Genomic DNA, 24,868 nt, shown 5'->3' with positions numbered 1-24,868 from the left:
TTTCACGTAACTTGAGTTAAAAAGAAGAAGAAGAATAAAGCACAACGAAAACTATGACACCGACTAGTTCTAGAAAGTGGTAGATCTATAATTTCTTTTTGATTCGTTATAATTTTATAAGATGTGATGAGTAGTAGTGTTGGTCTTCGTGTTTACTAGCTAAGAAAGAGTGCTTTTGGAGCTAGTAGTTAATATACAGGAGTAAGAGTAATAAAACAAAGGGAGAGCATCTCTCAAGTTACTATTTTTGACCTCTAACGACACTAACCGAGAGAGCGGAGGAGAAAGAGGAGCGCTTGACTGGCCATGGCGACACGACCGCCCGCGCGGAGTGCGCGCGCGCGTCTCTCTCGCCGCCACCCCTCCAAACCCTCCATTGCCGTAGCCATGCCTGATGCCTTGCTCCTCCTCCCGTCCCGTCACATCCACATCCACCCGATCGATCATCATGCATTCGAATTCCTTCCTAATCGAGATGGAGATGGATTATTGTTCTTCTTCCGGCGGTTGAGGTTGAGCTAGCTAGCGGTGGCGGGAGACTTGATCGGAGGAGGAGGAGGAGAGACAGGTGTTTGTAATCAACACGCGCGCGCGGGTGCCCAACATGCTCGGCTCGTCGGTGTCCAGGCGGGAGAGCAAAAGCAGCGACCTCTTCAGGGCCGCCGCCATGGCCCTCCGGGACGCCGCCAATAAGACCGCCGGCATCGAGCCGGCCAAGGCGGCGTCCAACAACGTGCCCGCCGCCACCAAGCCCGCCGAGCCGGTCAAGGCAGCAGCATCCAACAACGCCGCCGCTGCTGCCGTATCAGTCAGGGAGGCCACCGCCGCCGCCGTGCACCACGAGGGCTGGATGGTGCGCTACGGCCGCAGGAAGATCGGCAGGTCCTTCTTCCACACGCGCTATTTCGTGCTCGACAGCAAGCTGCTCGCGTACTACAAGAAGAAGCCAAAGGACAACGTGGTAATTTGCACTTGCGGCATGCTGCATGATTCATTATTGATTGATTTCCATTAAGTGATAACCTCCCCTTACTTACTGACGGATGATGGATTGCAATTTAATTGTGGACATATACCAGGTTCCGCTCAAGTCCCTGCTAATAGATGGGAACTGCAGGGTGGAGGATAGAGGCCTCAAAACGCATCATGGCCAAGTGAGTTCATTTACCATGTATCCATCTCTTCTTTTTCTCCTTTATTAATTATCTTTACTTGTTTATTAATTATTATACGTTCTCATGCATCCCTTCTTTCAGATGATTTATGTCCTGTGCATTTATAACAAGAAAGAAAAGGAGCACCAGATAACGGTTTGTTCTATAGCCCAACCCTTCAACTTTATATTATATATATAACACAATTTAAACTGAATTCACAGATGGGTGCGTATGATATTGAGGATGCAATGACATGGAAAAAGAAGATAGAACTCATCATTGATCAGGTGTAGTATAAGTCTGTGCTCTGCCTGTTTTAAATTTTACAAATTTGGTGCAGTATCTGAAAAACATGTCTGAAGAAAGCTTAAGTTTCAACACCAATAATAATCCTTTTCAACCAGAGTTAGGATGTGGATATTTGCTTCTTAATTAAACCTCCAGCCTATCTCATATTCATAAAAACCGAAATGCAATTGAGCAATCACCTACAATGGACCACTATCCAGCACTGTATCTGAAATCATTTTGGATTGCAGCAAGTTGCAACGTGCTAATTATTTTTTATTGAACAAAACTTTTCTTTTCCTTTTTGTATTTTTGCAGCAACAAGATTCTATGACAGCTAAGAACCGTAAGGCCTTTGCTTCAGTGGACTTTGACATGGAACTTGGAGGGCAATTTTTGTTTTCAGATCATGACAGCACGTAAGTGGCATTCCATCTATCTGTCTGATTACCTTCTGCTAGGCCTTTCTCTGATTTATTTAGAATCTTTGTTACAACTCTAGAGCTGAAGATGATGAGGAACAGCCCACTTTGACTCTCAGGACTACTATAGGGAACGGTAAAAAGATCCATTAATTATTTCAAGCGATGTTGATCACTGTTATTTTGCAACATTATTTTTTTTCAGTTTTGAACATTATAGAAATCCACAATGTCATTTCTGGTTCTAGGCCCCCCTGATTCAATACATGACTGGACCAAAGAGCCTGACATTGGTGGGTCCAATCAGAATGACCCCAATCAATTTTGCTCCAAGAAGAATTGGCGACTACTTAGATGTCAAAATGGCAAGTCTTTTCATTTCTCCCCTTAGATCAATAACTCTTCCTCTTAGGATTATTTGAAGTTGAAGTTGTCGCTTTTTTGGTATTGCCAGGGTTGCGCATATTTGAAGAACTTCTGGAAGTAGATTACCTTGTATGTTCCAACTTCTTTGGGTTTTTTGGGTGATTTGTATACTGTCTAAAACCTAATGATTTTTTTGTTTGTACTCCATTGTGCTGTAGGCACGAAGCTGTAGCCGAGCTATGAGGGCTGTTGGTGTAGTTGAAGCCACATGTGAAGCCATTTTTGGTCTTGTAATGAGCATGGACGTAACAAGATATGAGTAAGTATGGTTTTCTAACATTCTGTTTTCCCTACTGCTGATGTTGATCTCTTGATCTTCATTCTCCATTATAGGTGGGACTGTAGCTTTCGTCATGGTAGTTTAGTTGAAGAGGTTGATGGTCACACTGCAATACTATATCATAGGCTGCAGCTGCACTGGTGCCCAATGTAACTAGATTCTCAACATTGTCAACTTATGATTTGATTTTGCTTCTGATTGTTGCCAACGGATTTTCTATCAACAATAACTATACAGGCTAGTCTGGCCTCGAGATCTTTGTTATGCTCGGTATTGGCGTCGTAACGATGATGGAAGTTACGGTAATTGTTTGATTGTTCTTTTTTCCTATCACCTTAATTTGATGCCAGCAATGCCTTCTCTTTGACACAATGTGTGCACATATGCAGTTGTGCTGTTCCGGTCAATAGAACATCCTAACTGTGGTCGGCAGCGAGGATTTGTGAGGGCATTCATTGAAAGTAATTTTCCTTCGGCACATATTAAATCTTCATCTTCCTTAGAGTATGGAACACTCCAAATATAAACCAGACAAAAATGTCAGCTTCTGGTCCTTTGTTTTTTCTTTTCCTAAAATTTCTGCTAGTACAGGTGGAGGTTTCAAGATTTCTCCTCTCAAGTGTCGCAATGGAAGACCCCGTACTCAGGTTCAACACCTTATGCAGATTGACCTGAAGGGATGGTTCCTGAACTACTCTCTTTCCTTTCAGTATCATTCTTTGCTGCAGATACTAAACTGTGTCGCAGGTAAATACTATTATTTTCATGCACAGAGTAACTAACAACTCTATCTTAGCATGAGAACAATAAACTAAGTTTGTCAGTGTGACAACATAGTGCTGTTCTCCAACTGCTTCATTTTGGTTCTGATGTTCTGCACCTACTCCTAGGATTGCGTGAATATTTTTCCCAAACAGATGAAATCCATATAATCCCAAGGATTCCTGTAATGGAAACCATGTTCAATGCGGATTCAGAGCCAAAAAACCATAAGCTTCAAGAAGTTGACACCAAGGCAAATAAAAACATGGGAATGATTGACGAAGAATCTGATGATGATGATGATTATCAAGTTCCTGAAGCTGATATAGAGGTGCTTACTGTACTAGACCACTCTATGAGAATACTTTTATGATTACTTAGTAAAAACTGTAATAATGTCCAACATCATTGAGTTCCATATTCTGAAATATCACCTACAATTTTAACATGTTCTTACTGCCATTTGGTTTCGAAAAAAAGTTTAACATGTTTTCTATCATCATACCTAACTTTGACCAAAACCATTATACAGGAAGACCCAAACAAATCTGATAATGATACCAAGCGCACAGGTTTGATTCCTCATCTTGCCCTATAATATTCTTTTGACCTATTCTCGTATCTACTATCAAGTTACTTAGATAGGTATCATTACTTTTTGCCATAACGGTGATAGTGCATCTTTATTGCAGATGAGCCTCCAGAAAAAATTGATTTATCTTGTTTTTCGAGTATTCTTCATCGTGATCCTGAGGAGAAAAGCCGCAATTGTTGGACAGTACCTGATTGCAAGATCTTTAAAGTTCGTAGCAAGACCTTCCCACAAGACAAATCAAAGGTCAAAATCTTCCAGCTTTGTGCTTTATTGCTTGGCAGTACCCTTTTTTTTTAAAAAAAAAGGCTTGCATGAAGAACTTTAATTTCACTTGTATCCAAGTTACAGATACCTGCAGCAAGTTATCTCATGGAGCTTGCAGCCATTGACTGGTTTAAGGACACCAAACGTATGGATAATGTTGCCAGGCAGAAGGGTTGTGTTGCTCAGGTAAAAAGAAAGAACAACTTAGAACCTTCTAAAGGTTTACCAATTGGTAAAATGACAACAATTGCTGTTAAAAGTAGGATGGCTCGTGGTTCCTTGTGTAATCCATGCGCTCATCCAAGTAAGGCCAATGCTTACTTGTCTCTTCCCATTTTGCCACTTTCTTAGGTTGCTGCTGAGAGAGGGATGCATACATTTGTTGTCAACATACAAGTAAGTTGGAATTCACTAATAATTACCTTGTAATCTTTGTTATTAGTGTATTTGAAGGATTTTGGTGAAGAGTATCCTCTTGTAGATTCCTGGATCAACTCAGTACAGCTTGGTCATGTATTTTGTCACAAGTACCTTGAAAAAGGGATCGTTATTACAACGCTTTTTTGATGGTGATGATGAATTCCGCAATAGCAGACTAAAGCTTATACCATCCGTTCCTAAGGTCTACTCTCACATAGTTGTTATTTACAGTGCAGTTGTAGTTTTGTATTATTCAGTTCCTATTTATTTAATAGTATGAAAAATTGTTCAGGGCTCCTGGATAGTGCGACAGAGTGTTGGAAGCACCCCTTGTCTGTTAGGAAAGGCTGTTGATTGTAGTTATTTTCGAGGTCCTGCGTACTTGGAGGTGAGTCATGTTTATAATAACTGAAGTCTCTTGTATTTGTCTGTGGAATTTCATCTTGTTATCCATAAAGCATGGAAGGACACAAATTAAAGATGGTGTGTTTCAGTCAACCCATTTGGGCTGGGTGTTCTGCTTAGCGAACAATATTTCAGGAGGTTGCATACTAATATTGCAATCGAACCCAACCCAATTTGTCTCATCTTTTAGGTGGACGTTGACATTGGATCTTCGGCGGTAGCAAATGGAGTTTTGGGTCTTGTGTTTGGTGTGGTGACGACATTAGTAGTTGATATGGCCTTCCTAATACAGGTGATTAATAACTCCCCTTGACTTTTTTTTGTTAGCATTCTGCTAAGATCAATAATAGCACAATGCATGTATGGATCTTTGCACTGACTGACTGGCTGCTATACTATGAACCTTGTCACCAGGCCAACACATATGAGGAGCTACCGGAGCAGGTGATAGGCGCAGCTCGGCTGGCTCATGTTGAACCGGCCACAGCAGTAGTTCCTGATCTTAGCAACACAACACGTGACAGTAGCAGCAGCAACAACAACGGTTCCTCAGATGATGATTTGTCCAAGAAAACAAACTGATTTTATTTTAATCTAGTATCAGGGTGTTGTGTTGGTTAACCTCCTTGAAGGCCTTGATACATTGATAGAGCCCGGTGCTATCAGGGGTAAACAGCAGTGATTTCTCAGGATACTGTGTAACAGGCAGGAAGGCTTTGTTTTTTCCCCTCCACTGTCGCATGGATCTAGACCTTCTTTTTGTTATTTTTTTTTCAGTTCGATGCGTTTTGAGATGTTAGTCAATGGATTTTTTGATGCATGATTTCTTTTCGGCGTGACCATTTATACCGATTGCTCTGAGGATATATATAAGCAGGACTGCCGACTGCGGGAGTTAAAGGTCATTGGTGATCATAGTTACTAAGAGCCTGTTTGATACGTATAGCCAATTTTTAGTTGGGACTAAAAATTAGTTCAAAATAGATTGGTTAGCTAGTTAGGTAACAACTAATTGAAAAATCAGATGCATTAGAACTAATTTTAGTTAACTAGCTATTAGCTATTGTATCAAACAAGCCGTAAGTTTAAGTGGTTCTTTGTCCAAGTATTATATTTGTTATTATCGAAGGCAATAGCATGAATAGTAATCGTGGTTCTCCTAAATTTGTTTGCCGAAACATATTGAAATGAATAGTAATATAATAATAAAAAGTGCCAAGTAAGTTTTTAGCATCTGAACTTTGTTTTTAGCTTTTGCCTTTTTGGCATTGAATTGGAGACATGCCTATCTTTATTTCACCTTTGGCTTTATCTTTGAGCTGCTGCTACTCAAGTTGACGAGGAAAGCATGCATGCAGTTTGGATTAGCAGTCCAGTTTTTCTTTTTTTTAAAAAAAAAATGCTGCTTTAATCTGCTTTGTTTTTTTAATCTTTTGAGCTTTATATAGCTAGCTGGGTCTTGAAGGAAGGCATATGCTGTTGGGCCTAGCCTGGGCCTGGGTTTGGGCCTTCTGGATGCTTCTTTGCTTCCTCTTCTTCTCCCAAACAACCTGTCGATCGCTGACCGATCCTCTCTCTCTCTCTCTCTCTTAAACCCTAGCTGCTGCCAACCAGAACCTGCTAGTCATCATCAATCTGATTTGATTTGATCCCCCATTCCATTCTTCTTCTTCTTCCTCGCGGCTGCGCCATCCATCCAGGTAAACCATCGATTCCTCTTCTGCTCCTTTGTTGTTGCCGCCGGCGCCGGATCGATCCGCCCGTCCGTCCGTCCACGGGCGGGTGGCCGGTGGGGTTTCCCTCATGCAGTTGCGCTCTTACAGTTCAATCTCACTCACGGGGCTGCGGCTCCGGTTGCCTCTCATCACGGTCGCGGGTACATTAGATGGATAGCTGAGTGCTGAATTTCTTGCAGTAGTCCCACCAATCCATGGCTTCAGCGTTCGGGACCGGGACCGCCTCCACTTGCGGCATCAAGCCTGCACCTACAGGAGTTGCGCTTGCTGCGCCCAAGATGCACCTTTCCCTCGTCTCGCCCTCGCTGGTTTCGCTTCCGCGCAAGATGAGGCCCCAGAGGAAGTGCAACTTCAGAGTAAACGCCGCAAAGGAGCTGCACTTCAACAAGGATGGCTCGGCTATCAGGAAACTGCAAGTGAGTTGTCTGACAAACATATAACCACTCTTCACGTGTGCCATCTTGGCGTTGCACTTTCTTACTTGATTTTCCTATGTCAGAATGGGGTCAACAAGCTTGCAGATCTCGTTGGGGTTACTCTTGGACCAAAGGGGCGGAATGTAGTCCTCGAGAGCAAGTATGGCTCACCTAAGATTGTCAATGATGGTGTCACTGTGGCAAAGGAGGTGCGTATCTGATCTGACTACAATTGTACCATTGTTTGTTCTTGTTCATACTGCCGAGTTTCCTCATCTGTTCTGGGCTGTGGCCATGCACCAGGTTGAACTTGAGGACCCTGTCGAAAATATTGGTGCTAAATTGGTCCGCCAAGCTGCTGCTAAAACAAATGACTTGGCTGGTGACGGGACAACCACTTCGGTCGTCCTTGCTCAAGGGATGATCACTGAGGGTGTAAAGGTACACTAATATAAACCTCATGGTTTCTTCAAAAAAAATATAAACCTCATGTCTCAGTTTATCTATATCGTCACTGTTTTGCTCATGTCTGAAGATCTAGAGGATTTTGCTACTTTCTCCAGGTTGTAGCTGCTGGTGCTAATCCAGTGCAGATCACCCGTGGTATTGAGAAAACAGCCAAAGCGCTAGTCAGCGAACTCCAAAAGATGTCCAAGGAGGTAACTTTTGGTTATGATCTCATTCTGTTTAGGACATACATTTCTGCATTCTTTGGTACTCCGTTTATCTTTGCCATTGAACAATCGCTTCACTACAATACAATCGCATTGAGCACCTGAATATCTGATGGCTTTTTAGCACACTGCACTGCATACAAGCTACATATAGGGTGGTTGGCTGACCCTGATTACCGTCAACGAGACGTTTACTGTTATACATCTCGATATGAGCTTCATCGGGAACAGGGCTTGCTTGTGTGTCTATATATCGATTGAATATGTGCATAAGTCCAGAGCAATGGTCTATTGTCATGAAGCCACCATGTTTTACGGACACATATGCTGCACTAGTTCATCTGATTTGCCTTCTTTAAAGATATATCTGTTGTCTTCTCTGTTTTTTTTTTTTATTTCAATTTCTTCCTCCAGAGTTATCTGAATGTTGTATGGTGTACTATCGGGCATACTTCTTTTCCAGTTGAACTGCACATAGATTCTACAGACTTGATGTTTTGGTACTTTTTACAGTCAGTTGTAGTTGTGATCATTGATTCCCATTTGAATTGTATTCATTCCAACTTTCAAGAATACTATTCCCTCTTCAAAATTTTGAATATGTTGGACTATTATTTGACACTACAGGTTGAGGACAGTGAGCTTGCTGATGTTGCTGCAGTTAGTGCTGGAAATAACTATGAAATTGGGAATATGATAGCTGAGGCCATGAAAAAAGTTGGGCGGCAGGGAGTGGTCACACTTGAAGAGGGAAAGAGTGCTGAAAATAACCTCTATGTTGTAGAGGGAATGCAGTTTGACCGTGGCTATATTTCTCCCTACTTTGTAACTGACAGTGAAAAAATGACAGTCGAGTACGAGAACTGCAAGGTTTGATGCCCCCCTTCATCATTGTACTGAAAATTGTGTAGTACTATCTAGTAATAGCAGTTTGTACGCTTATGGTGATTTTACTTCTATTACCAGCTGCTCCTTGTGGACAAGAAAATTAACAACGCCAGAGATCTTATCACTATCCTGGAGGATGCTATTAGAAGTGGATATCCAATTCTAATAGTCGCAGAGGATATTGAGCAGGAAGCTCTTGCAACCCTTGTGGTTAATAGGCTTAGAGGTGCATTGAAGATTGCTGCTATCAAGGCCCCTGGTTTTGGAGAGCGCAAGAGTCAATATCTTGATGACATTGCTACTCTCACTGGAGGTGAACTTTAACTTTAGTTATGATTTGATATACCTTTTTCTGTTTTTGGTGCCAGTTGATCATTTTCATCGGTCATCCTTCATGCAGGCACTGTCATCAGAGAAGAAGTTGGATTATCCTTAGACAAGGCAGACAATCAGGTCCTAGGAACTGCTGCCAAGGTTGTAGTAACTAAGGATTCAACAACAATAGTGGGAGATGGCACTACACAGGAGGAAGTAAACAAAAGGGTGACACAAATCAAGAACCAGATTGAGGTTTGCATTGAGAAGAGTCTTAAACTCTATGTTCCTCTGTTTTCTTTCAACATTTCCATTTCCTCTTCTTGTGGTTCTGCTCTGTTTATCAAATCCTTTTGACAGCCCTCATTTGCTAATACAGATCATCTGCATTCCCTTGTCTTGCATGGAAAAAATGCTTTTATTCATGGTTAGTTCCCAAACATTGATTTTTCAGGCTACTGAACAAGAATATGAGAAAGAAAAACTAAACGAGAGGATAGCTAAACTCTCTGGTGGTGTTGCTGTCATTCAGGTAAAGCCCAATGTTAAGCCTTAGGTGCCTGTTGCTGTTGGTTTATTTAGCATGCTTAGCAGAATAAAATAACTAGAACATGATATGCCTTGCTTTGTAGGTAGGAGCACAGACAGAAACTGAGCTTAAGGAAAAGAAACTGAGGGTTGAGGATGCCCTGAATGCTACAAAGGTAAATGCTATTCGTGTTGAAATGCATCTGGTGTTAGGCACAGTATACCTATGTATCCGTTCACATAGCCTTCTGATGCACTATTTGCACCGTGTTGATTTCTCAAAATCCTATTTGTACCAGTCCTTGTTAGTTGATAGTTTTCTATATTTGCAGGCAGCAGTTGAAGAAGGTATTGTTGTCGGTGGTGGCTGTACCCTTCTGAGGCTTTCATCAAAAGTTGATGCAATTATAGAAACCCTTGAGAATGATGAACAGAAGGTAGGTTCCAAAGTTTAGTTGTTTAATGTCACCCTTCTCCTCAAAAATATGTTACCCTTTCATTAAGGTTCTATTTTATATGCCATCGATGGTGACCTTTTTTCCCCTGTTTTTTCCTTTACAAGGTTGGGGCTGAAATTGTAAGGAAGTCCTTGAGCTATCCACTTAAATTGATTGCAAAGAATGCAGGTGTTAATGGCAGTGTGGTTACTGAGAAGGTTTGTGCTCAAATTGTGCCCATTATTAGTCAAATTGTTGTGCAACTTGTGCTTAACAAGTTTGGAACTTGTTGACATTCAGGTTCTTGCCAATGAGAACTTCAGGTATGGGTACAATGCGGCTACAGGGAAGTACGAGGATTTGATGGCTGCTGGTATCATTGATCCCACCAAGGTGTGTTTCTGCAGAAGCAATGCCTTGTCTTGCTATGCAGAGAAGATGTAGATGATGTGAGAATTTTCTTTTCCAAAAACAGGTCGTGAGGTGCTGCTTGGAGCATGCTGCATCGGTGGCAAAAACCTTCATCACCTCTGACGCCGTTGTTGTTGACATTAAAGTGCCTGAGCAAGCACCTGCTCCTGCAAACCCAATGGCTGGTGGCTCAGGTACGTGTGGGTTGCTTGTCCATCTGATGGTTAGCTTGTTGGGTAATGGGAATGGTGGTGTTAATTTGTGTTGGTTTTCTTTTCAGGTTTTGGATTCTAAATTGTTTGGAGTTTAGGTTCCCCTTCGTTCCATCGGCAGCAGGCAGCAGTGCGCATTGCAGCGACAGAATCTTACCTTACGATAGTCTCCAGATATAAGTCTGGATGTTATTGTTGCATCGAATTGTGAAAATCAAGTGCAAGTAGCCAAGACAGCTGAAAAATATTTTTGATGAGAGATGCTGCTTTTTTTTCTCCTATATTGGTGTTGAAAATGTTGACACGGTATCGATCAGTCACGCAAGTCGCGACAATAGCATATCTGTACTCCTTTTGAATGTGCTTGGAAGGCAAGCCCGTGACTGCGCAGCAGCCAGTGTTAACTTTTAAGCTATGCACTTGCCATCCTTTGGTTGCGAGGCACTGGTAAAGTCTCAAAACCCAATTTTAAAGAGGATGTGTGGTCACTGCTCAAAATTTCACAAGCCCGGTTTTAAACAGGATATGTGTAGGCTGATGTTGGCAATGAATGATTCTGCTAGTCCAAGGGAAATACATTCTGTTTCCTTTCTGTATCTACCAGCTGGGTAAAATTAGTACTGGCAAATACAATGCACCAACAGTAAACAGCAGCAGTATTAACAACACATTCTTTGATTCTTATATGCCTTAGCACTAAGATACACAACCAATACCAATTACGATACGAATAAGCAAATCAATTAAATAATATACACTGATAATGATTGATTTTTGCATCTGTATGTACCACACGAAATCAGCTAATAAAATAAAATCAGCAAGTGCCTGCCATCTCATTCCGCTCTGATGAACGGGGAGGAGCTCATCTCAGTCGTGCTGTAGAACGATTCCTCCTGGTAGTAGTTCTCGTCTTTCTCCTCCTCCCACTTGAGAACCTCCCTTACGTACTTGAATGCTTCGTCCACAGTCTGGCGCTCACGGGCACGAGCCTGCCACACGAAAAGCTTCCGGTTCGTCTGCGCAAAGTACAGGTCCTTGAACTTCATGGCGATGTAGTAGTATGCCTGATGAGCCAGCGACTGGTTGTTGTGGTTCGTCCGCACTGGGCAGAAGTCATTGAACCACTCACAGCTAGAGATGGGGGCACGGTTGATCTTCTCCTCGAAAAGGTCATACTTGTTCAGAACCAGAACAAATGGAGTATCACAGAAGCATGGTTGCCTGCTCAAACACAGATTCAAATTTTATTGAATCCCACAAGATATCACAAACTCAAGAGAATCACTGGATTCATTTGGACACCATTATGTTAGAGTTATTTATTGACTAGTAAAATATAACCTCAGAAGGAAAATGTTAGCGTACCGGATTGTAGCCTCAAATAACTCTTTGCTTTGCATCATTTTGTTCACAATAGGTCGACTGCTGCCACATACAGGGGGTCCCAATCGGTCATAATCACTGAGTGCTACACAGAATATCACCATGCGGACATCTTCAAACATTTCCACCCATTTGCAGCCATCATTCATGCCTTTTGCACTAACTCTGATCAGCTGATATCTGATGAAGAAAAGGAGCACATGATTTAAAGCACATGATTCAGATGCACTTTTTACACACGGCCAAAAAGTAAGTTAAGAAATTACTTGGTGAGAGGCTGGGAATGTGCCTCAGGGTTGTCGATATAAGGTTCTGACATTGGGCTGCGATCATCAAGTGTGAACTCGATGAAGGCTAGCCCATTTCCTTGTGTTACTCCTTCAGCATAGATTACATCTTTCTCTGAAGGTTCATACTCATTGCTTGACACCTCAATGGCCTGCAGCGGATATGCAACGTATAGTACCAAAAGTCATTCAAAAACTTGAAGAAAAAAGCTCAGCTCCGCATGATACAAACTAGGTTGATCAATGTTGGATCTCTATTAATTTAAAAGCTATTGGGTTATACCCTGCTCAAGAAGTGCTCAGCTACATCAGGGAGAAAATGTAATTCTTCCTTTCTTTTAAATGTTGCTTGTATGGCGGGGTCCTTCCACATCTCATCAACAAATGGAGCATATTCACGCGTTGCAGCAGGGAAGAATGCATCTAGGTCGCCCATTGCTATTATATCCAAAAGCCAATCTGAAAATTTCTTTAGCCTCGCATTTATGGAGTATATACAAGAATTTGATCCATTGGCTTTATTTTCATCTGCACCCAGAAACAGCTCAATGATACAGTATCTGTGTCTGGAGGGAAAAACAGGAGAGTAAATTACTTGATCTATTACCATGCTGAGTTTCTTCACCGTGAGAAATCGTGTAATTCAATCTAGACAAAGCCTCTTCCTCAAAACGCTCGCGTCCCTCTAGCAAAATCCCAAGATACTTGAACATATTGCTTTGGATCATCAGTTTGATACCTTCAAGTTCTTCTTGGGTGAACCTAGTCCCATACAAGTATTTAGCCTAAGACACATTAAAAATAAGATCAGCATGAAGCATACAAGAACAAATGCTGGAATGAAAACCACCAACAGGCAGAGACAACAAAGATATACCCCACAGATGAATTACTAAATAATCAGGTTTCTGGGAATGTTCTGAACTGATGAACTCATGGTCTTTTGATATTAATTGAAAGGCCAGGGCGTCTTGCCCTTGAATTCTAAAATAAATGAATTACTAAATAACAGTGCAATCTCTCACATAGGGCCAGTTACAGAAAGTTACATTGCAAGATGTGTTATAGAGCTAAAGGCATCAATGAACAGAATCAGAACATACCTGCTTAAAAATAGTGCTCGTACCAGCACCAGGTGGTCCAAGGAGAAGAAGCTTTTGTATTCTTTTTTGGTCCAAATAATCAGGAACAGTTCTTGCAGTATATGGAATTTCATCTCTGGTTCCATTTGAATTCCCCGGAGGCACCGGCAGTGAAAATAATGTGCATGCAAAACGTGTCAGAGCCTGGTCACAGTTTAGGAAACATCATCAGCAATTAGCATACCTATCTTAAGTCTTGAAAGAAATGGCATTGTTATAAAATTCCTTTTAACCAAGATACATACTGATTCCCATATTTTTCCTTTTATGTTGTTTTGTCCTTCTTCCTCATAACGACCATCATCATAAACCCAAAAATGAGTGTCACGAGGACACTGAACATTTGCAACCTGCAAGCATAATGCAAGTGGTGAGATAAAAGGGTGGGAAAAACTCTTTTACAGTGCACTCCATGCCTTTCGTAGGTAAAAGGACTCTTGGAATCTTGGCTACGGACTGATGGGCTAATCTTTTGAGCTAAAAGAAAGCATCATGTACGATGCTGCTGGTTACGATATGCTAGTCCTGAAGACCAGAACACAAATGGGAACTTCTGTTTGATGAATTACTATCTTGATATACAGAATGGCAAAGCCCTTGCATTTGGGAGAACTTCCTAATTCGTTGCAAACTGGAAAATCATAAAACGGGGAGTATGCACATCAAAATTTTACAATAATCCGCTTACACCAAAAGCATTAACGATTAAACATCTAAATTGGATAAGCTGGAAGGTAACAAACATATTTCAAGTCAACTAATGTAGTGGAACTCAAATTAACAGGACAGATAGGTGACAAAGTTTTTGGTAGAAACGACAAAAATGGCTCACATCACATGGTATCAAAATTCATTAAAGCAAAAAAACTTAACAGTTACTATATATTGGATAATACATCACTATCTGGCTTATATGGTTTAGGATGACCTATTATCAACGGTCATGCAAAATGGGCCTTAGCGTGATAAAGGAATACTTATAGTTGGTGAGATCAAAACAGACTACAAGCACTACAACACTAAAAATGCCCCCTTATGAATGTGGTTAGGCTGAAGGAACTCAACAGCTGACCTCCCTCACAATACCCATCAGCGACCATAGAAAAGCAGCTCTAGAAGGGTAAAGCATGCTTGGCCAAAAGCACGGGATGATTCCATTTGGGGAGCAAAATAAATGACAAGACCGTTACCTTTAGAATTTTCAGCTCAACCTTTGTTATCTCCCTTCCGTTCATATAAACCTGGGTGTTTCCGTTACTAGCATTGGCCTGAAGCTTCCCAGTAAAATTGAGGTTGGAGCTAATAATCCTGTCTGGTTTTTCCCCTTCCTATCAGAAAACACGAGCAGCTTCATTAGCACAGAGTCAGTAAATTCACACAGAAGCTTTGCACTCGATAGATTTATTTATTTACCTTTCCCCATAAGCCTGACTCCTTGTCATACCAATACTTTCCTGGCTTTAGCTTCTGAGGAGGCCGTGAGCAACTTAACAGGTCAGTTAACTCCTCTGGCCTCAACGGGCAACCATTGACAATAAGCTGCTCTGGGCGAAGCTGATTCGCTTGGCACTCCTTCTCAGCTTTCAAGATTTGCCTTACTTCCAAGGGGCTGAGCAACCGCGAAAGCGTCCTCGAGTTCTTCCCCAGCTTTGACCTTTTAGACTCATCGATTGGCTGGCCGATGCAGGCGACGCACTTGCGCCCTTCTGGCATTGACCCCATCATCCTAAGGACACAATAGCTGCAGTACCTTGCATCACAAACAAGGCATGACTCCTTGCTCTCCCATTTCCTCTTCCCACAGCGATAGCACGCCCTTCTCCTCGTCGTCGTCGTCGTCTTGTCCTTCTTGGTGACAGCCACGTACTGCTCAGACATGTCCTCAAACTGGTTGCTGTCATACTTGGTGTCGGGTGTGAAGCCGAAGGTGACGACGGGAGGTCTCCTGCCCTCCTGCCTATTCTGTGGGCCAGGTGAGGTCTGTGCTGAGCCGTGCGACTGTGAGCGGGAATCATCGGCTTGGTCATCGTCGTCACTGAACTCCTGGTTGTGCAGGACTGACTCAGAGCTGCCAGCAGGCTGCGCGGCCACCGGATCTGCGCAGCGGGCGATCCTAGAGACGGGGAGGCGGATGGGCTGAACAACAGGGGCCACCGGGAGGGCTCCGAGCACCTGGGAACCGGACACTGGCTCCGCCGTGGGGATTGCAGGGATCTGGACGGGGTCTACCCTGGGGAGGTCGTAGGGCACCGGCGGGCCGTCGTACTCGAGGGCGATGGAGTAGTCGAGATTGGGCGGCGCGTCGGGGATGGGAGTGCCCGGGGGAAGGATCCTCCGCATCATGTCCTCCCAGGTGCTCCCAGTCCCATCCATGGCGGCCCTGGGCTGGATGCTTTGCTTGTCAACCACCTGCCTCCTACGTCGCCATCATCACCACACCACAGCTGAAGAAGATTTGCAACAAAGACGCTTTCCTTATTCGAAAGTGGCACCAATTAAGATCAAGCCTGTCAACAACTACACTAGGCAGAGTAGTAGTAGCGGGAGAGATGCGACAAGGACTGGCCGGGGAAACGGCTTCCTTCAAATCCGGGAAACCAGCTTTCCACCACAACCGCCCAACTGATGGACGGAGCTTTCTTTCTCGATCCCGGCTGCCACCTCTTCTCTTCTCTGGATCGGGTTGGTGGTCAGGCCAAGCAAATTGGATGCGGAGGTGGGAGTGGGAGGGGGAAGGAAGAAGACAACTGGGAGGGAGACCCGCAAGGAAGGAAGGAAGCAAAGGCAAGCAGGGAGGCACGGGACGGGACGGGACGCCGCCGCCGCCGCACGGCCAGGACGCAATAAACGTGTTGCCTTTCCTTTTGTTCAATTCAACTACCATGACATATGATTCTACGATGCACCCAACTTTTTTTTTTGGGACATGGTAACACAGTCCAAACATTATTTTGATATGTTTTGTTCAACTACAATACTACTGTATCCCAATAAGGAAGGCTTGTTTAGTTCGCAAAAATTTTCATTTTTGGTTACTGTAACATTTTGTTTTTATTTGACAAAGATTGTCCAGGAGTAACTAGACTCAAAAGATTTATCTCACAAATTATAAGTAAACTGTACAATTAGTTTTTATTTTTATATATATTTAATACTCCATGCATGTGACAAAAGATTCGATGCGACGGGGAATCTTGAAAATTTTTGCCAACCAAACAAGGCTTGAAGAGGTAAAAAGTTTTGGGACATTGTAGCACTTTCGTTTTTATTTGATAAATATTGTCCAACCATAGATTAACTAGTCTCAAAAGATTCATCTTGTAAATTACAGATAAACTATGCAATTAGTTATTTTCTTTTACTTGTATTTAATGTTTTATACATATACCGTAAGATTTAATATGACGAGAAATCTTAAAAATCTTCTGGCTTTTGGGGAAACTAAATAAGGTCTAAGAAAAAAGTCTCCAGTAGACATAGAGTTTTCTCCACTAATGACATAATAATATTATAGGCAAGACCACTTTTATTCTGATTCTACCACTATTAATTTAAAAAAATATATATACAAGCCTATAGATGATGCGCGTGTCTGTGTATCGTAGGAGTCAGGTTTTGTTTGGTTCTATTTTTTTTTTAATTTGACATTGTAGCACTTTTATTTGTATGTGCTAAATATTGTTCAATCATAAACTCAATAGGTTTAAAAGATTTGTCTCTCAAATTATAGGCAAAGTGTATAATTAGTTATTTTTCATCTATATTTAATGTTCCAATTTGATATGACGAAGAATATAAAAAATTTTGTAAAATTTTGTGAGAACTAAACAAGGCCTCGGTCGTCGTCGCAACGTGTGCAGGTTTGGCCAATGGCGCGCTAGTTTACAACTTCATCAAAACATAATGGACTCTGAGTGAGAATAAGAGATGACTGTGACACTGATAAAAAGCGAGTGGAGATATGTGAGAAATACTCTATGGGCGAATAAACTGTAAGAGAAAAATTTGCTCTTTAACGTCATTAACAGTATCTATCTATGTATATAGTAGAAAAATTAAAAAAAAATGGACCTACAAGTAGAATAGAAAGCAGTAAAAAGACGGAAAGTAGAAAAACCAGCGTGTGCAGCCGCGGCACGCCTCATCACTCTCATCCCATTCCAATACCGATGTTCTCCGCCGCACGCTGCCTCGTCCCTAGTCTCTACCCCCACCCGCACGCGGCGCCGGCGCCGGCGTCAGCCAAGGCCAAGCCACGCCGGTCGAGCCGAGGCTCCCGCCGCGAACGCTCGTGGGACGACGACGGCTCAGACTACTCCGACATCGACGACGGCTTCTTCAGGCAAGAGCAGGAAGAGGAGGAGGCAGCGCCCTCCCCCGCAGCGCCCCAGCTGCGGGGGTCCGACGTGCTGCGCGCGCTGCAGAGGGCCGCCGCGGCCAAGGAGGCCGCCAGGAAGCCGCCGGCGCGCCAGCGGAAGGAGAAGCCGGCGGGTGGTGACGTGGAAGTGGAAGCCCGGGAGGTGAGGCCCGTGGTGATAAGGCCCGAGTGGGCGGCGAGGATCCGGGAGCTGGAGCTCAGGGTGCACCAGCTCGCCGCCGACAACTAGTGAGTTGCAAGGAAATGAATGAATGCTTAGGCCAAGCAGCTCTGCTTCGAACATCGTCTTTGCTCTGAAGAACCAAATGATCAGACAGACAATTCTGCTGTGCAGACTGCGAATACAGGACCAGAGGGAATGGTTGTTTTCTTTTTCCTCTCCTACCTCTGTAATGTCTAACTGCAACTTTCACCGTTTGCATTCAATGGACCAATACCTGACTATCGGTGAACCATATGTATTGGATTGGAGTAGAGGTAGCTAGCAAAGCATCTTCAATTGCCATTGCACCAGGGCACACCCAAACTGAATCTAACGTCCTACTCCTACCCCCTTCTCTTTATTACGGGTAAGTAAGGTGAGGTGGTCAGGTTAAGGTTCAGGTCCTTGTCATCACCGATAAGTAGGGAACCGGCCCTCCCTCTTCTTCTCCTACACATTCACGATCTGATCTTCCTCTGTTCGAATGGAATTGCAGCACCGGGGTACAAAACAAAACTTTGGTTGACAACCAAACAGATTAGGCATCATATATAGGAGTATGGCCCAGCCCACACATGCTGCTACTTTAGCAGCAGCCACAGCGCTGCCGCTGCTTGTTTTTATAACTGATTCAGGTATAGTAAGGAAGTGCAGCAGCAACAGCGCTGCTGCAGCTAGCTCTTCCCAGAAGGCCAGAACCTGTCAGCTTCTCTCCAAACGGACTACACCTTCTCGTAATCATGTTTATGTACATATATTCTCATCTAAACTGCAACTGCAAGACTAAGTATGATATTATATAATAGTATGTGATAATTGTCACGATACCACGGCCAAAAGATACGCACACATGCTTCATGCTTGCTGAATATATGGCTCCTACCGATCATCAACATCCTAGTTAGAAGAGCAGCACACTCCATTCCTACTTGCAGTGAGGAGTTCGCACAACATCAGTGTTCCACTATGTAAGATTGCCAGCATCAGTCTACTTCTTCTGCATGTTCCTCCACTTGACCCTCAAATCAGATGCCAGGCGTGCCATGTCAAACACACTACGACCATATCCTAGTATCCGAACCCATGGAATTGGAGCATCATTCTCTGGGGCGAATTTTGCCATTGCTTCCTGGATCATCACAGTAAATAAAAAAAAAAGTATAAATACACATGGCCAAGCGAGACATAATTGCATACTACAAACCTGGCCTGGGAAAAGCCAGCGCCAGAGATGGTGTTTCAACAATGGAAATTCACATCCAAAGAATGATTACCCTCAGCATAGCTTCTTCTGCTCCACTCCAAGCCATTCTTTCGCGTCGAGTTGGTGCAACAGGATTGGAACTGCAAGACAAGTGCTCAGTTCTTGAAATACCAATAAATGGAACATTTTCAGAAAAGCTGTATTGATTAACCCTTTTACTCTGTAAACACAGCAATTGAGACTAGAGTAAAGGAAAGAAGCGGTACTGCTGACACTTACTTGCGCTTTTGCGGGTGACGGTGTACAGAACTTCTTTTTCTTGGTGAAGTAGCCACATGCTGACCCTGCTTTGCAGTACCTTTTCTAGATTTACTTGGTCTCATATTACGCCAGGGGGGTAATGATCGCTTGCCAGCGTCAGTAGCTTCTAATTCATCATCTCTGTCTCCCACTTGCTGCTTTTTCTCTGCATCCTCAACTGGTGTTTTGCTGTTATTCTGGAGCACTGAATGTTTATTCATGGATGCTAGACAAGAGCTCTGAAAAGGAACCTTCTCAGTGAGCACCTCCTTAGGGTAACCATTGCCTCTAGCACTTACTTTCTGCTTCTTTCTCAGCTGATGAGGCTCTTCATCCTGACGATCAAGGTGATATGCTTCATTTTGATGGATGTTATTCCTTTTTGATGTGTCACACCCATTAGAATGACCATCTCTGCTGGGAGCTCCTGGCTGAACTCCATTTAGTTGCTCATCATGTTGCTTGCTGACATGTTCTGTGCCATGGAAAGCAGCAAGCTTCTCCCTAGCTTCGTAATATGTTTTCTTTGCCTTTTCATATGCTTCAGTGGCTTTCTTATAGCAGCATCGTGGGCAGTAGAATAAGTCGGTCCCTTCAAATGTCACCGATGAACCGAAACAGCTATCATGAGCAGCTAAAGAACAGCCACTGCATTCCAGCAACTGACCATCTTTACCGCATTTTATGCACAAATCTTGTTGAGACAAGTCCTCTGCTGCAGCCCCTGGTTGAAGATTGGTTTCAGACTTACTTCCTTGATTGGCACCATTGCAGCTTACAGAAAGTAAAACACCAGCAGATTGCAAAGTCAGATCCCCATGAACATGGTCCTTTTCCACTGGCCAAATACTTGCAGAGACATCTTCCAGATCTTGGTTTACTTTCTCACCCCTTTCATGTTGCAGAGCATTCAGATGAGCTTCCCTGCTGTCAGGCTGCGAAATCATGTTTGTATCCTGTGCAGTTATGAACTCAGGCAAATGCCCAGACTCAGGTGCATCTGTTGGTAAGACATTACTGGTTCTGTTAAAACCAAGAGTTACTGTGGCATTCTGCTCCAATTGGAAATGTTGGGTCGGAGATCTGATCCATGGGTCGACTTCTTCTAGCTGAAAAAAAAAGAATTTAATTTGCTTTATTCGAACTTGTAATTTTGAGATTTTTTCTTTAGGCCTTGTTTAGTTCCCAAAATAATTTTTTTCACATTCCCCATCGCATCGAATCTTGCGGCATATGCATGGAGCACTAAAATATAGATAAAAGAAATAACTAATTACACAATTTACTTGTAATTTGCGAGACGAATCTTTTGAGCCTAGTTAGTCCATAATTGGATAATATTTGTCAAATACAAACGAAAGTGCTACTATTCATACTTTGCAAAAATTTTTGGAAGTAAATTAACTCACCAACTGGACAGAAGTTTGTGGTAATGTAAGCTTATTGGTACAGATAGTTTTGTGGGTTTCTTGATTGAAAAGTGGAAGCAAATCCTTCTCCAGTTTTCCAGACCTTTCAACCTGCAAATTTTATGTATCAAAAATCTTCGTAATAACCAAATGCTACAAACTGGGATGTAATAAGAGTTTTTTTCTCGAAAAAACACAGGAGATCTGCGCATCAATATATTAAGGAGGGTGTAAGAATGCAGTAACAATTACACCAAATACCCAACACACCAACACAAACTCAACACCACGCACTCACAGCCTAACACACCTCAGGAAACAACTGGAGGCCGACCCTAACAACACCAAACAGCCCCAGGGACTAATCACCAGGAGGGGGGCATACAGGAAGGATAATCCTCGATCCCCTGCCGAGATAGGAAGCGCTTTCACAAACATGATTCTGAAAATCTTCCACATCACACCATTCCCAAGATGAAGTTCCCGGGCTTTGATGGAATTAACCCCAAGATATGGATTGATAAGTGCAACAACTACTCCAACATCTACAAGATCGATGATCCTCTGAAATGGAAGCAGTTGTGATGCATTTACAGGAGAATGCAGCTAAGTGGTGGCAAGCCTATAAACAAGGCCACACTGTTCCTGCTTGGACCAAATTCTGTGAGATAATTCAGGAGAAATTTGGGGCTGATGATTTCAGGACAGCCATCAATGATCTGTTGAATCTCAAACAAACTGGAACTGTTGAGGAATACACAAAGACTTTCCAGGCTCTACAGCTCTAATTGCTAAGATTCAGCAGAGAACTCTGCACAGACATAAGAGCAAACTCAACAGACTCAACAATACTACCAGGACACAATTCCAGAAAGGTGAAACCAGTACCACAGTTCCGAACCCAAATCTTCAGAGTATTAGACAGCTGAGGGACTACAGGAAAGCAAACAATCTCTGTTTTGCTTGTGGGGAGAAATTCGAACCTGGTCATCAGGAAGTCTGTTCAAAGAGACAGAAACCCCAGCTGAAAGCTATAGTGGTGAATGACTTGGACAAAGACAAAGAAGAAATTACAGAAGACATAATGAATCAGTTGGCTATAGAGGATGCTCTCAATCAATGCCCTCTCTGGAAATGACAATGACAATTCTATGAAATTGAAAAGTATGGTCAAGGATAAAGTCATGCTGATCCTTTTAGACTCTAGAAGCTCTCATAGTTTCATCGGCTCTAATTTTGCAGGATTGGCAAAACTAGAAACAATTCCAATACCAGCAATCGGGTATCAGGGAACCCTAATATTAACCCTAAACCCTAATAACAGTTGTAATATAATATGATATGATATGATATAATTGGCGCACCTCTCTGACAACGCGAAACAGCGCAGCCTCGGCTGACTGGGCGCCCTCAACCCTAGCCTTCACTGCAGCATCAGCATCACCCCCAGCGGGTGCGGGTATCAGGGACGACAGCTCCAGCAGGGACCGGAGCGCGAGCCTTTTACGCGTGGCCTCCGGGGCGCCCGCGAGTTGCTCCGACGAAGCCCTCACCAGTGCTGCAAAACAAACCAGCCCAGGTGAGAGACCGAATGGCGGAGGAATTTGGAGGTTTGGAGCCTCACCCTGCAGCAAGGAGAAGTCGAGGGCGTCGTCGCCGGCGATGGTGTCGACAATCCAGGCCGTGGCGAAGGTGGAAGGCCAAGGGGGCGGCGGGAGGCGGGCGGGAGCGGGAGCGGGAGGCGGCGGCATTGCGGGAGGCGGGCGGGAGCGGAACAACCACAGCTGCAAAATGAGGAGGGGCACGGGAGCTCGGCTTCGTATCGTACAGGAGAAGACTCCGCGTCTCCGCCACGCCTGCGACCGACTCACCAACGTGCCTCTTCACTTGGGCGTGGTGGGTCCTCCCTCAGCTCTCTCGTGCCCGGTCCCAGGTCGGCTCTCTTCTGGATTGTTCGTAAGGGTCAAACCAATTCAAAAAAAAAACAAATAACTGATTTGTTTCTAAAGAGGTGAAAAATGAACTGCATAGGCTGTCTGGGTCGTTGTTAATTAATAATATTAACTGATTAAAGGAATTATTATATGCTAGTGTATTTGTGCAATTTTAAAAACCATCCAAACAGCAACTGTATCAATTTCATATTTTAGTGGCAAAGCAAGATGTTCAAAACTTCAAAATCGTTTTTTATTTTTTATTACTTCTCGGTAATTATCCTTTTCTTTTGGTCCAATTTGTGAGATATGCCTTCTATGTTTTGGAATGCAACAGTTTTTTAACAGTTATCTTTATGCAGTTAAGATAGGTTGCTAGTGTTGCTGAGAAAGGCCTTGTTTAGTTGCCAAAATAAAAAAAAATGCTACTGTAACACTTTTGTTTGTTTGTGGCAAATATTATCCAATTATGGACTAATTAGACTCAATAGACTCATCTCGTGATTTATAAGCAAACTGTGTAATTAATTTTTTATTTTTATTATATTTAATACTTCATACATGTGCCGTCGGATTTGATGTGACGAAAAATCTTGAAAAGTTTTTGGATTTTTTGGTCAACTAAGGCCTTGTTTAGATCTAAAAAGTTTTTGAATTTTGACATTGTAGTACTTTTATTTTTATTTGACAAACATTATCCAATCATGGAGTAATTATGCTTAAAAGATTCGTCACGGATTTACAGACAAACTGTACGATTAGTTTTTGTTTTTATCTATATTTAATGTTCCGTGCATGTGCCACAAAATTTGATGTGACAGATAATCTTGAAAAATTTTTGGTTTTGGGGGTGAACTAAACAAGGCCTAAATAAGGCCAAAAAGCATCCAAGGGGGATAAAATCTCTATGTATCCTTTCATGCAACTTGCTCTTTGGTAGTTTATAAAAAATCAAAGTAAATTTTAGGTGCTTAAGCCTACAGTTTTCCTCCATCATCGTTTCATTTATCTATTTTAACCTGTAGTTCTCTCCACTGATTAGAGATTCCAAATGGTCAAATAGCTCAAGTTTGAAAATAAAAAAACATGTCAGCTAAAGTCGAGGTTTCACTAAGAGAAACATACACAACACTTAAAAAAACATAACAGGCATGCCTATTTATATTAAAAAATGGAACTTAGAAAAGCATTATACAAAACATTTACAAATTTGTAAAAAAAAATGAGCAAAGCCCCAACAAGCCCTAATCAAACGCATGAAAATAAGCTAGAGACGTGTTTTGCTTTCGCCATTGCCCACAGGCCGCCTCATCCTTGATTTTGTAGAGTAACTTCATTGGTGCTAATTCTTTTCGCTCGAAAATTCTTGCATTTCTTTCATTCCATTGATCTTGAAGAACATGGCCTTAGATCTATGAAATCGACGCACAACATATCAGACATATATAAAGTTGTCATGGGTGCTTTTTTCTTTAACGAAGTGCTCTGGCTCTTGAAAATTAGACTGTTCATGTGCGGTGCTAGTCGCATTGCCAAGACCTTTGCAATATCTTTTATGAAGGAGTGGATTAGGCTTATGGACCTGAAGTCCGAGACCGAGTCTGCTCCATCCTTTTTGGAATAAGCACAACGATTGTTGTGTTGATGTAGATTTAGGAGTTTCATATGCGAAGTTATTTTCAAAAGACTAGTTTGGCAAAATAAACAGTTCTTGAAGCGGCAAAAGGGCCTTAGTATATGCATAAAGAATCAATAAATGAAAGCGTTTATCAGTCGACTACATGATCTAAAACAGATCGAAACAAAGGGACCTTACATGCTAAGCCAGTGGTAACTCGGTAAGCATCAATTATATAAAAAAAAGAAAAAAGAAACAGAAATGCCACGCAAAGTGCGTCATATGGATAGAGGACTCACCTCCCTCCCGTGCTTGATACTACTACGGGCGCGCGCCATCGCGCGCACAGTAGGTACTAATTTGAGAAAATAG

General features: G+C 42.7%; 5 protein-coding genes across 6 annotated transcripts; 3 read left to right on the top strand and 2 right to left on the bottom strand.

Moving 5' to 3' along the window:
• On the top strand, nucleotides 336-5,848 carry LOC8074157 (protein ENHANCED DISEASE RESISTANCE 2). Its single transcript, XM_021458933.1, has 22 exons — nucleotides 336-961; nucleotides 1,080-1,154; nucleotides 1,257-1,310; nucleotides 1,379-1,444; nucleotides 1,764-1,864; nucleotides 1,948-2,003; nucleotides 2,116-2,232; nucleotides 2,322-2,362; nucleotides 2,452-2,552; nucleotides 2,627-2,722; nucleotides 2,811-2,875; nucleotides 2,963-3,034; nucleotides 3,165-3,320; nucleotides 3,464-3,666; nucleotides 3,868-3,907; nucleotides 4,028-4,173; nucleotides 4,279-4,380; nucleotides 4,546-4,590; nucleotides 4,676-4,816; nucleotides 4,907-5,002; nucleotides 5,210-5,311; nucleotides 5,434-5,848. Exons 1-22 carry the CDS (start codon nucleotides 605-607, stop codon nucleotides 5,599-5,601), a joined length of 2,400 nt encoding a protein of 799 aa, XP_021314608.1. The 5' UTR covers nucleotides 336-604; the 3' UTR covers nucleotides 5,602-5,848.
• On the top strand, nucleotides 6,537-11,109 carry LOC110434986 (ruBisCO large subunit-binding protein subunit beta, chloroplastic-like). Of its 2 annotated transcripts, none has more exons than XM_021460157.1 (15): nucleotides 6,537-6,719; nucleotides 6,938-7,171; nucleotides 7,255-7,380; nucleotides 7,475-7,612; nucleotides 7,735-7,830; nucleotides 8,473-8,715; nucleotides 8,812-9,046; nucleotides 9,134-9,303; nucleotides 9,503-9,580; nucleotides 9,681-9,752; nucleotides 9,909-10,013; nucleotides 10,139-10,231; nucleotides 10,314-10,406; nucleotides 10,489-10,618; nucleotides 10,705-11,109. In XM_021460157.1, the coding sequence occupies exons 2-15, from the start codon at nucleotides 6,950-6,952 to the stop codon at nucleotides 10,716-10,718; spliced, it is 1,815 nt and encodes a 604-aa protein (XP_021315832.1). In that variant the 5' UTR covers nucleotides 6,537-6,719; nucleotides 6,938-6,949; the 3' UTR covers nucleotides 10,719-11,109. The 2 variants fall into 2 exon arrangements, with proteins under 2 accessions (XP_021315832.1, XP_021315831.1); XM_021460156.1 differs by having other exon boundaries at nucleotides 6,539-6,719; nucleotides 6,935-7,171.
• Nucleotides 11,251-16,304, bottom strand: LOC8066472 (extra-large guanine nucleotide-binding protein 3). The gene is made up of 9 exons (XM_002451296.2): nucleotides 14,865-16,304; nucleotides 14,642-14,779; nucleotides 13,697-13,801; nucleotides 13,413-13,595; nucleotides 12,917-13,094; nucleotides 12,593-12,837; nucleotides 12,289-12,461; nucleotides 12,005-12,202; nucleotides 11,251-11,860 (listed from the first exon to the last, which is right to left on the bottom strand). Exons 1-9 carry the CDS (start codon nucleotides 15,822-15,824, stop codon nucleotides 11,473-11,475), a joined length of 2,568 nt encoding a protein of 855 aa, XP_002451341.1. The 5' UTR covers nucleotides 15,825-16,304; the 3' UTR covers nucleotides 11,251-11,472.
• LOC8074156 (tyrosine-protein kinase BAZ1B) lies at nucleotides 17,423-18,286 on the top strand. The gene has a single exon (XM_002453075.2). The coding sequence runs from the start codon at nucleotides 17,489-17,491 to the stop codon at nucleotides 18,056-18,058; it is 570 nt and encodes a 189-aa protein (XP_002453120.2). The 5' UTR covers nucleotides 17,423-17,488; the 3' UTR covers nucleotides 18,059-18,286.
• Nucleotides 18,554-22,791, bottom strand: LOC8066471. Its single transcript, XM_002451295.2, has 6 exons — nucleotides 22,569-22,791; nucleotides 22,309-22,502; nucleotides 20,945-21,055; nucleotides 19,515-20,644; nucleotides 19,306-19,375; nucleotides 18,554-19,160 (listed from the first exon to the last, which is right to left on the bottom strand). The coding sequence occupies exons 1-6, from the start codon at nucleotides 22,693-22,695 to the stop codon at nucleotides 19,020-19,022; spliced, it is 1,773 nt and encodes a 590-aa protein (XP_002451340.2). The 5' UTR covers nucleotides 22,696-22,791; the 3' UTR covers nucleotides 18,554-19,019.

The sequence above is a fragment of the Sorghum bicolor genome, chromosome 4 (genome assembly GCF_000003195.3).
Source record: "Sorghum bicolor cultivar BTx623 chromosome 4, Sorghum_bicolor_NCBIv3, whole genome shotgun sequence".
NCBI classification, from domain to species: domain Eukaryota; kingdom Viridiplantae; phylum Streptophyta; class Magnoliopsida; order Poales; family Poaceae; genus Sorghum; species Sorghum bicolor.
Note: the sequence above shows the minus strand (reverse complement) of the source record. Positions and strands in the feature narration are given on the sequence as shown.

Bases quoted from the DNA above. Each gene is read 5' to 3' on its own strand.
- LOC8066472 (XM_002451296.2), bottom strand. From the start codon at position 15,824: ATGGATGGGACTGGGAGCACCTGGGAGGACATGATGCGGAGGATCCTT. The intron at 13,596-13,696 runs GTATGTATCTTG...AACTGTGACCAG, and splicing joins AAGGAAAAATATGGGAATCA to GCTCTGACACGTTTTGCATG. The intron at 11,861-12,004 runs GTACGCTAACAT...GTGTTTGAGCAG, and splicing joins TTATTTGAGGCTACAATCCG to GCAACCATGCTTCTGTGATA.
- LOC8074157 (XM_021458933.1), top strand. From the start codon at position 605: ATGCTCGGCTCGTCGGTGTCCAGGCGGGAGAGCAAAAGCAGCGACCTC. The intron at 2,553-2,626 runs GTAAGTATGGTT...TCTCCATTATAG, and splicing joins ATGGACGTAACAAGATATGA to GTGGGACTGTAGCTTTCGTC. The intron at 4,591-4,675 runs GTAAGTTGGAAT...ATCCTCTTGTAG, and splicing joins CATTTGTTGTCAACATACAA to ATTCCTGGATCAACTCAGTA.
- LOC8074156 (XM_002453075.2), top strand. From the start codon at position 17,489: ATGTATATAGTAGAAAAATTAAAAAAAAATGGACCTACAAGTAGAATA.
- LOC110434986 (XM_021460157.1), top strand. From the start codon at position 6,950: ATGGCTTCAGCGTTCGGGACCGGGACCGCCTCCACTTGCGGCATCAAG. The intron at 9,047-9,133 runs GTGAACTTTAAC...TCCTTCATGCAG, and splicing joins CATTGCTACTCTCACTGGAG to GCACTGTCATCAGAGAAGAA. The intron at 9,304-9,502 runs GTTTGCATTGAG...TTGATTTTTCAG, and splicing joins AAATCAAGAACCAGATTGAG to GCTACTGAACAAGAATATGA.
- LOC8066471 (XM_002451295.2), bottom strand. From the start codon at position 22,695: ATGCCGCCGCCTCCCGCTCCCGCTCCCGCCCGCCTCCCGCCGCCCCCT. The intron at 22,503-22,568 runs GTGAGGCTCCAA...TTTGTTTTGCAG, and splicing joins CGACTTCTCCTTGCTGCAGG to CACTGGTGAGGGCTTCGTCG. The intron at 20,645-20,944 runs GTGAGTTAATTT...TTTTTTTTTCAG, and splicing joins CACAAACTTCTGTCCAGTTG to CTAGAAGAAGTCGACCCATG.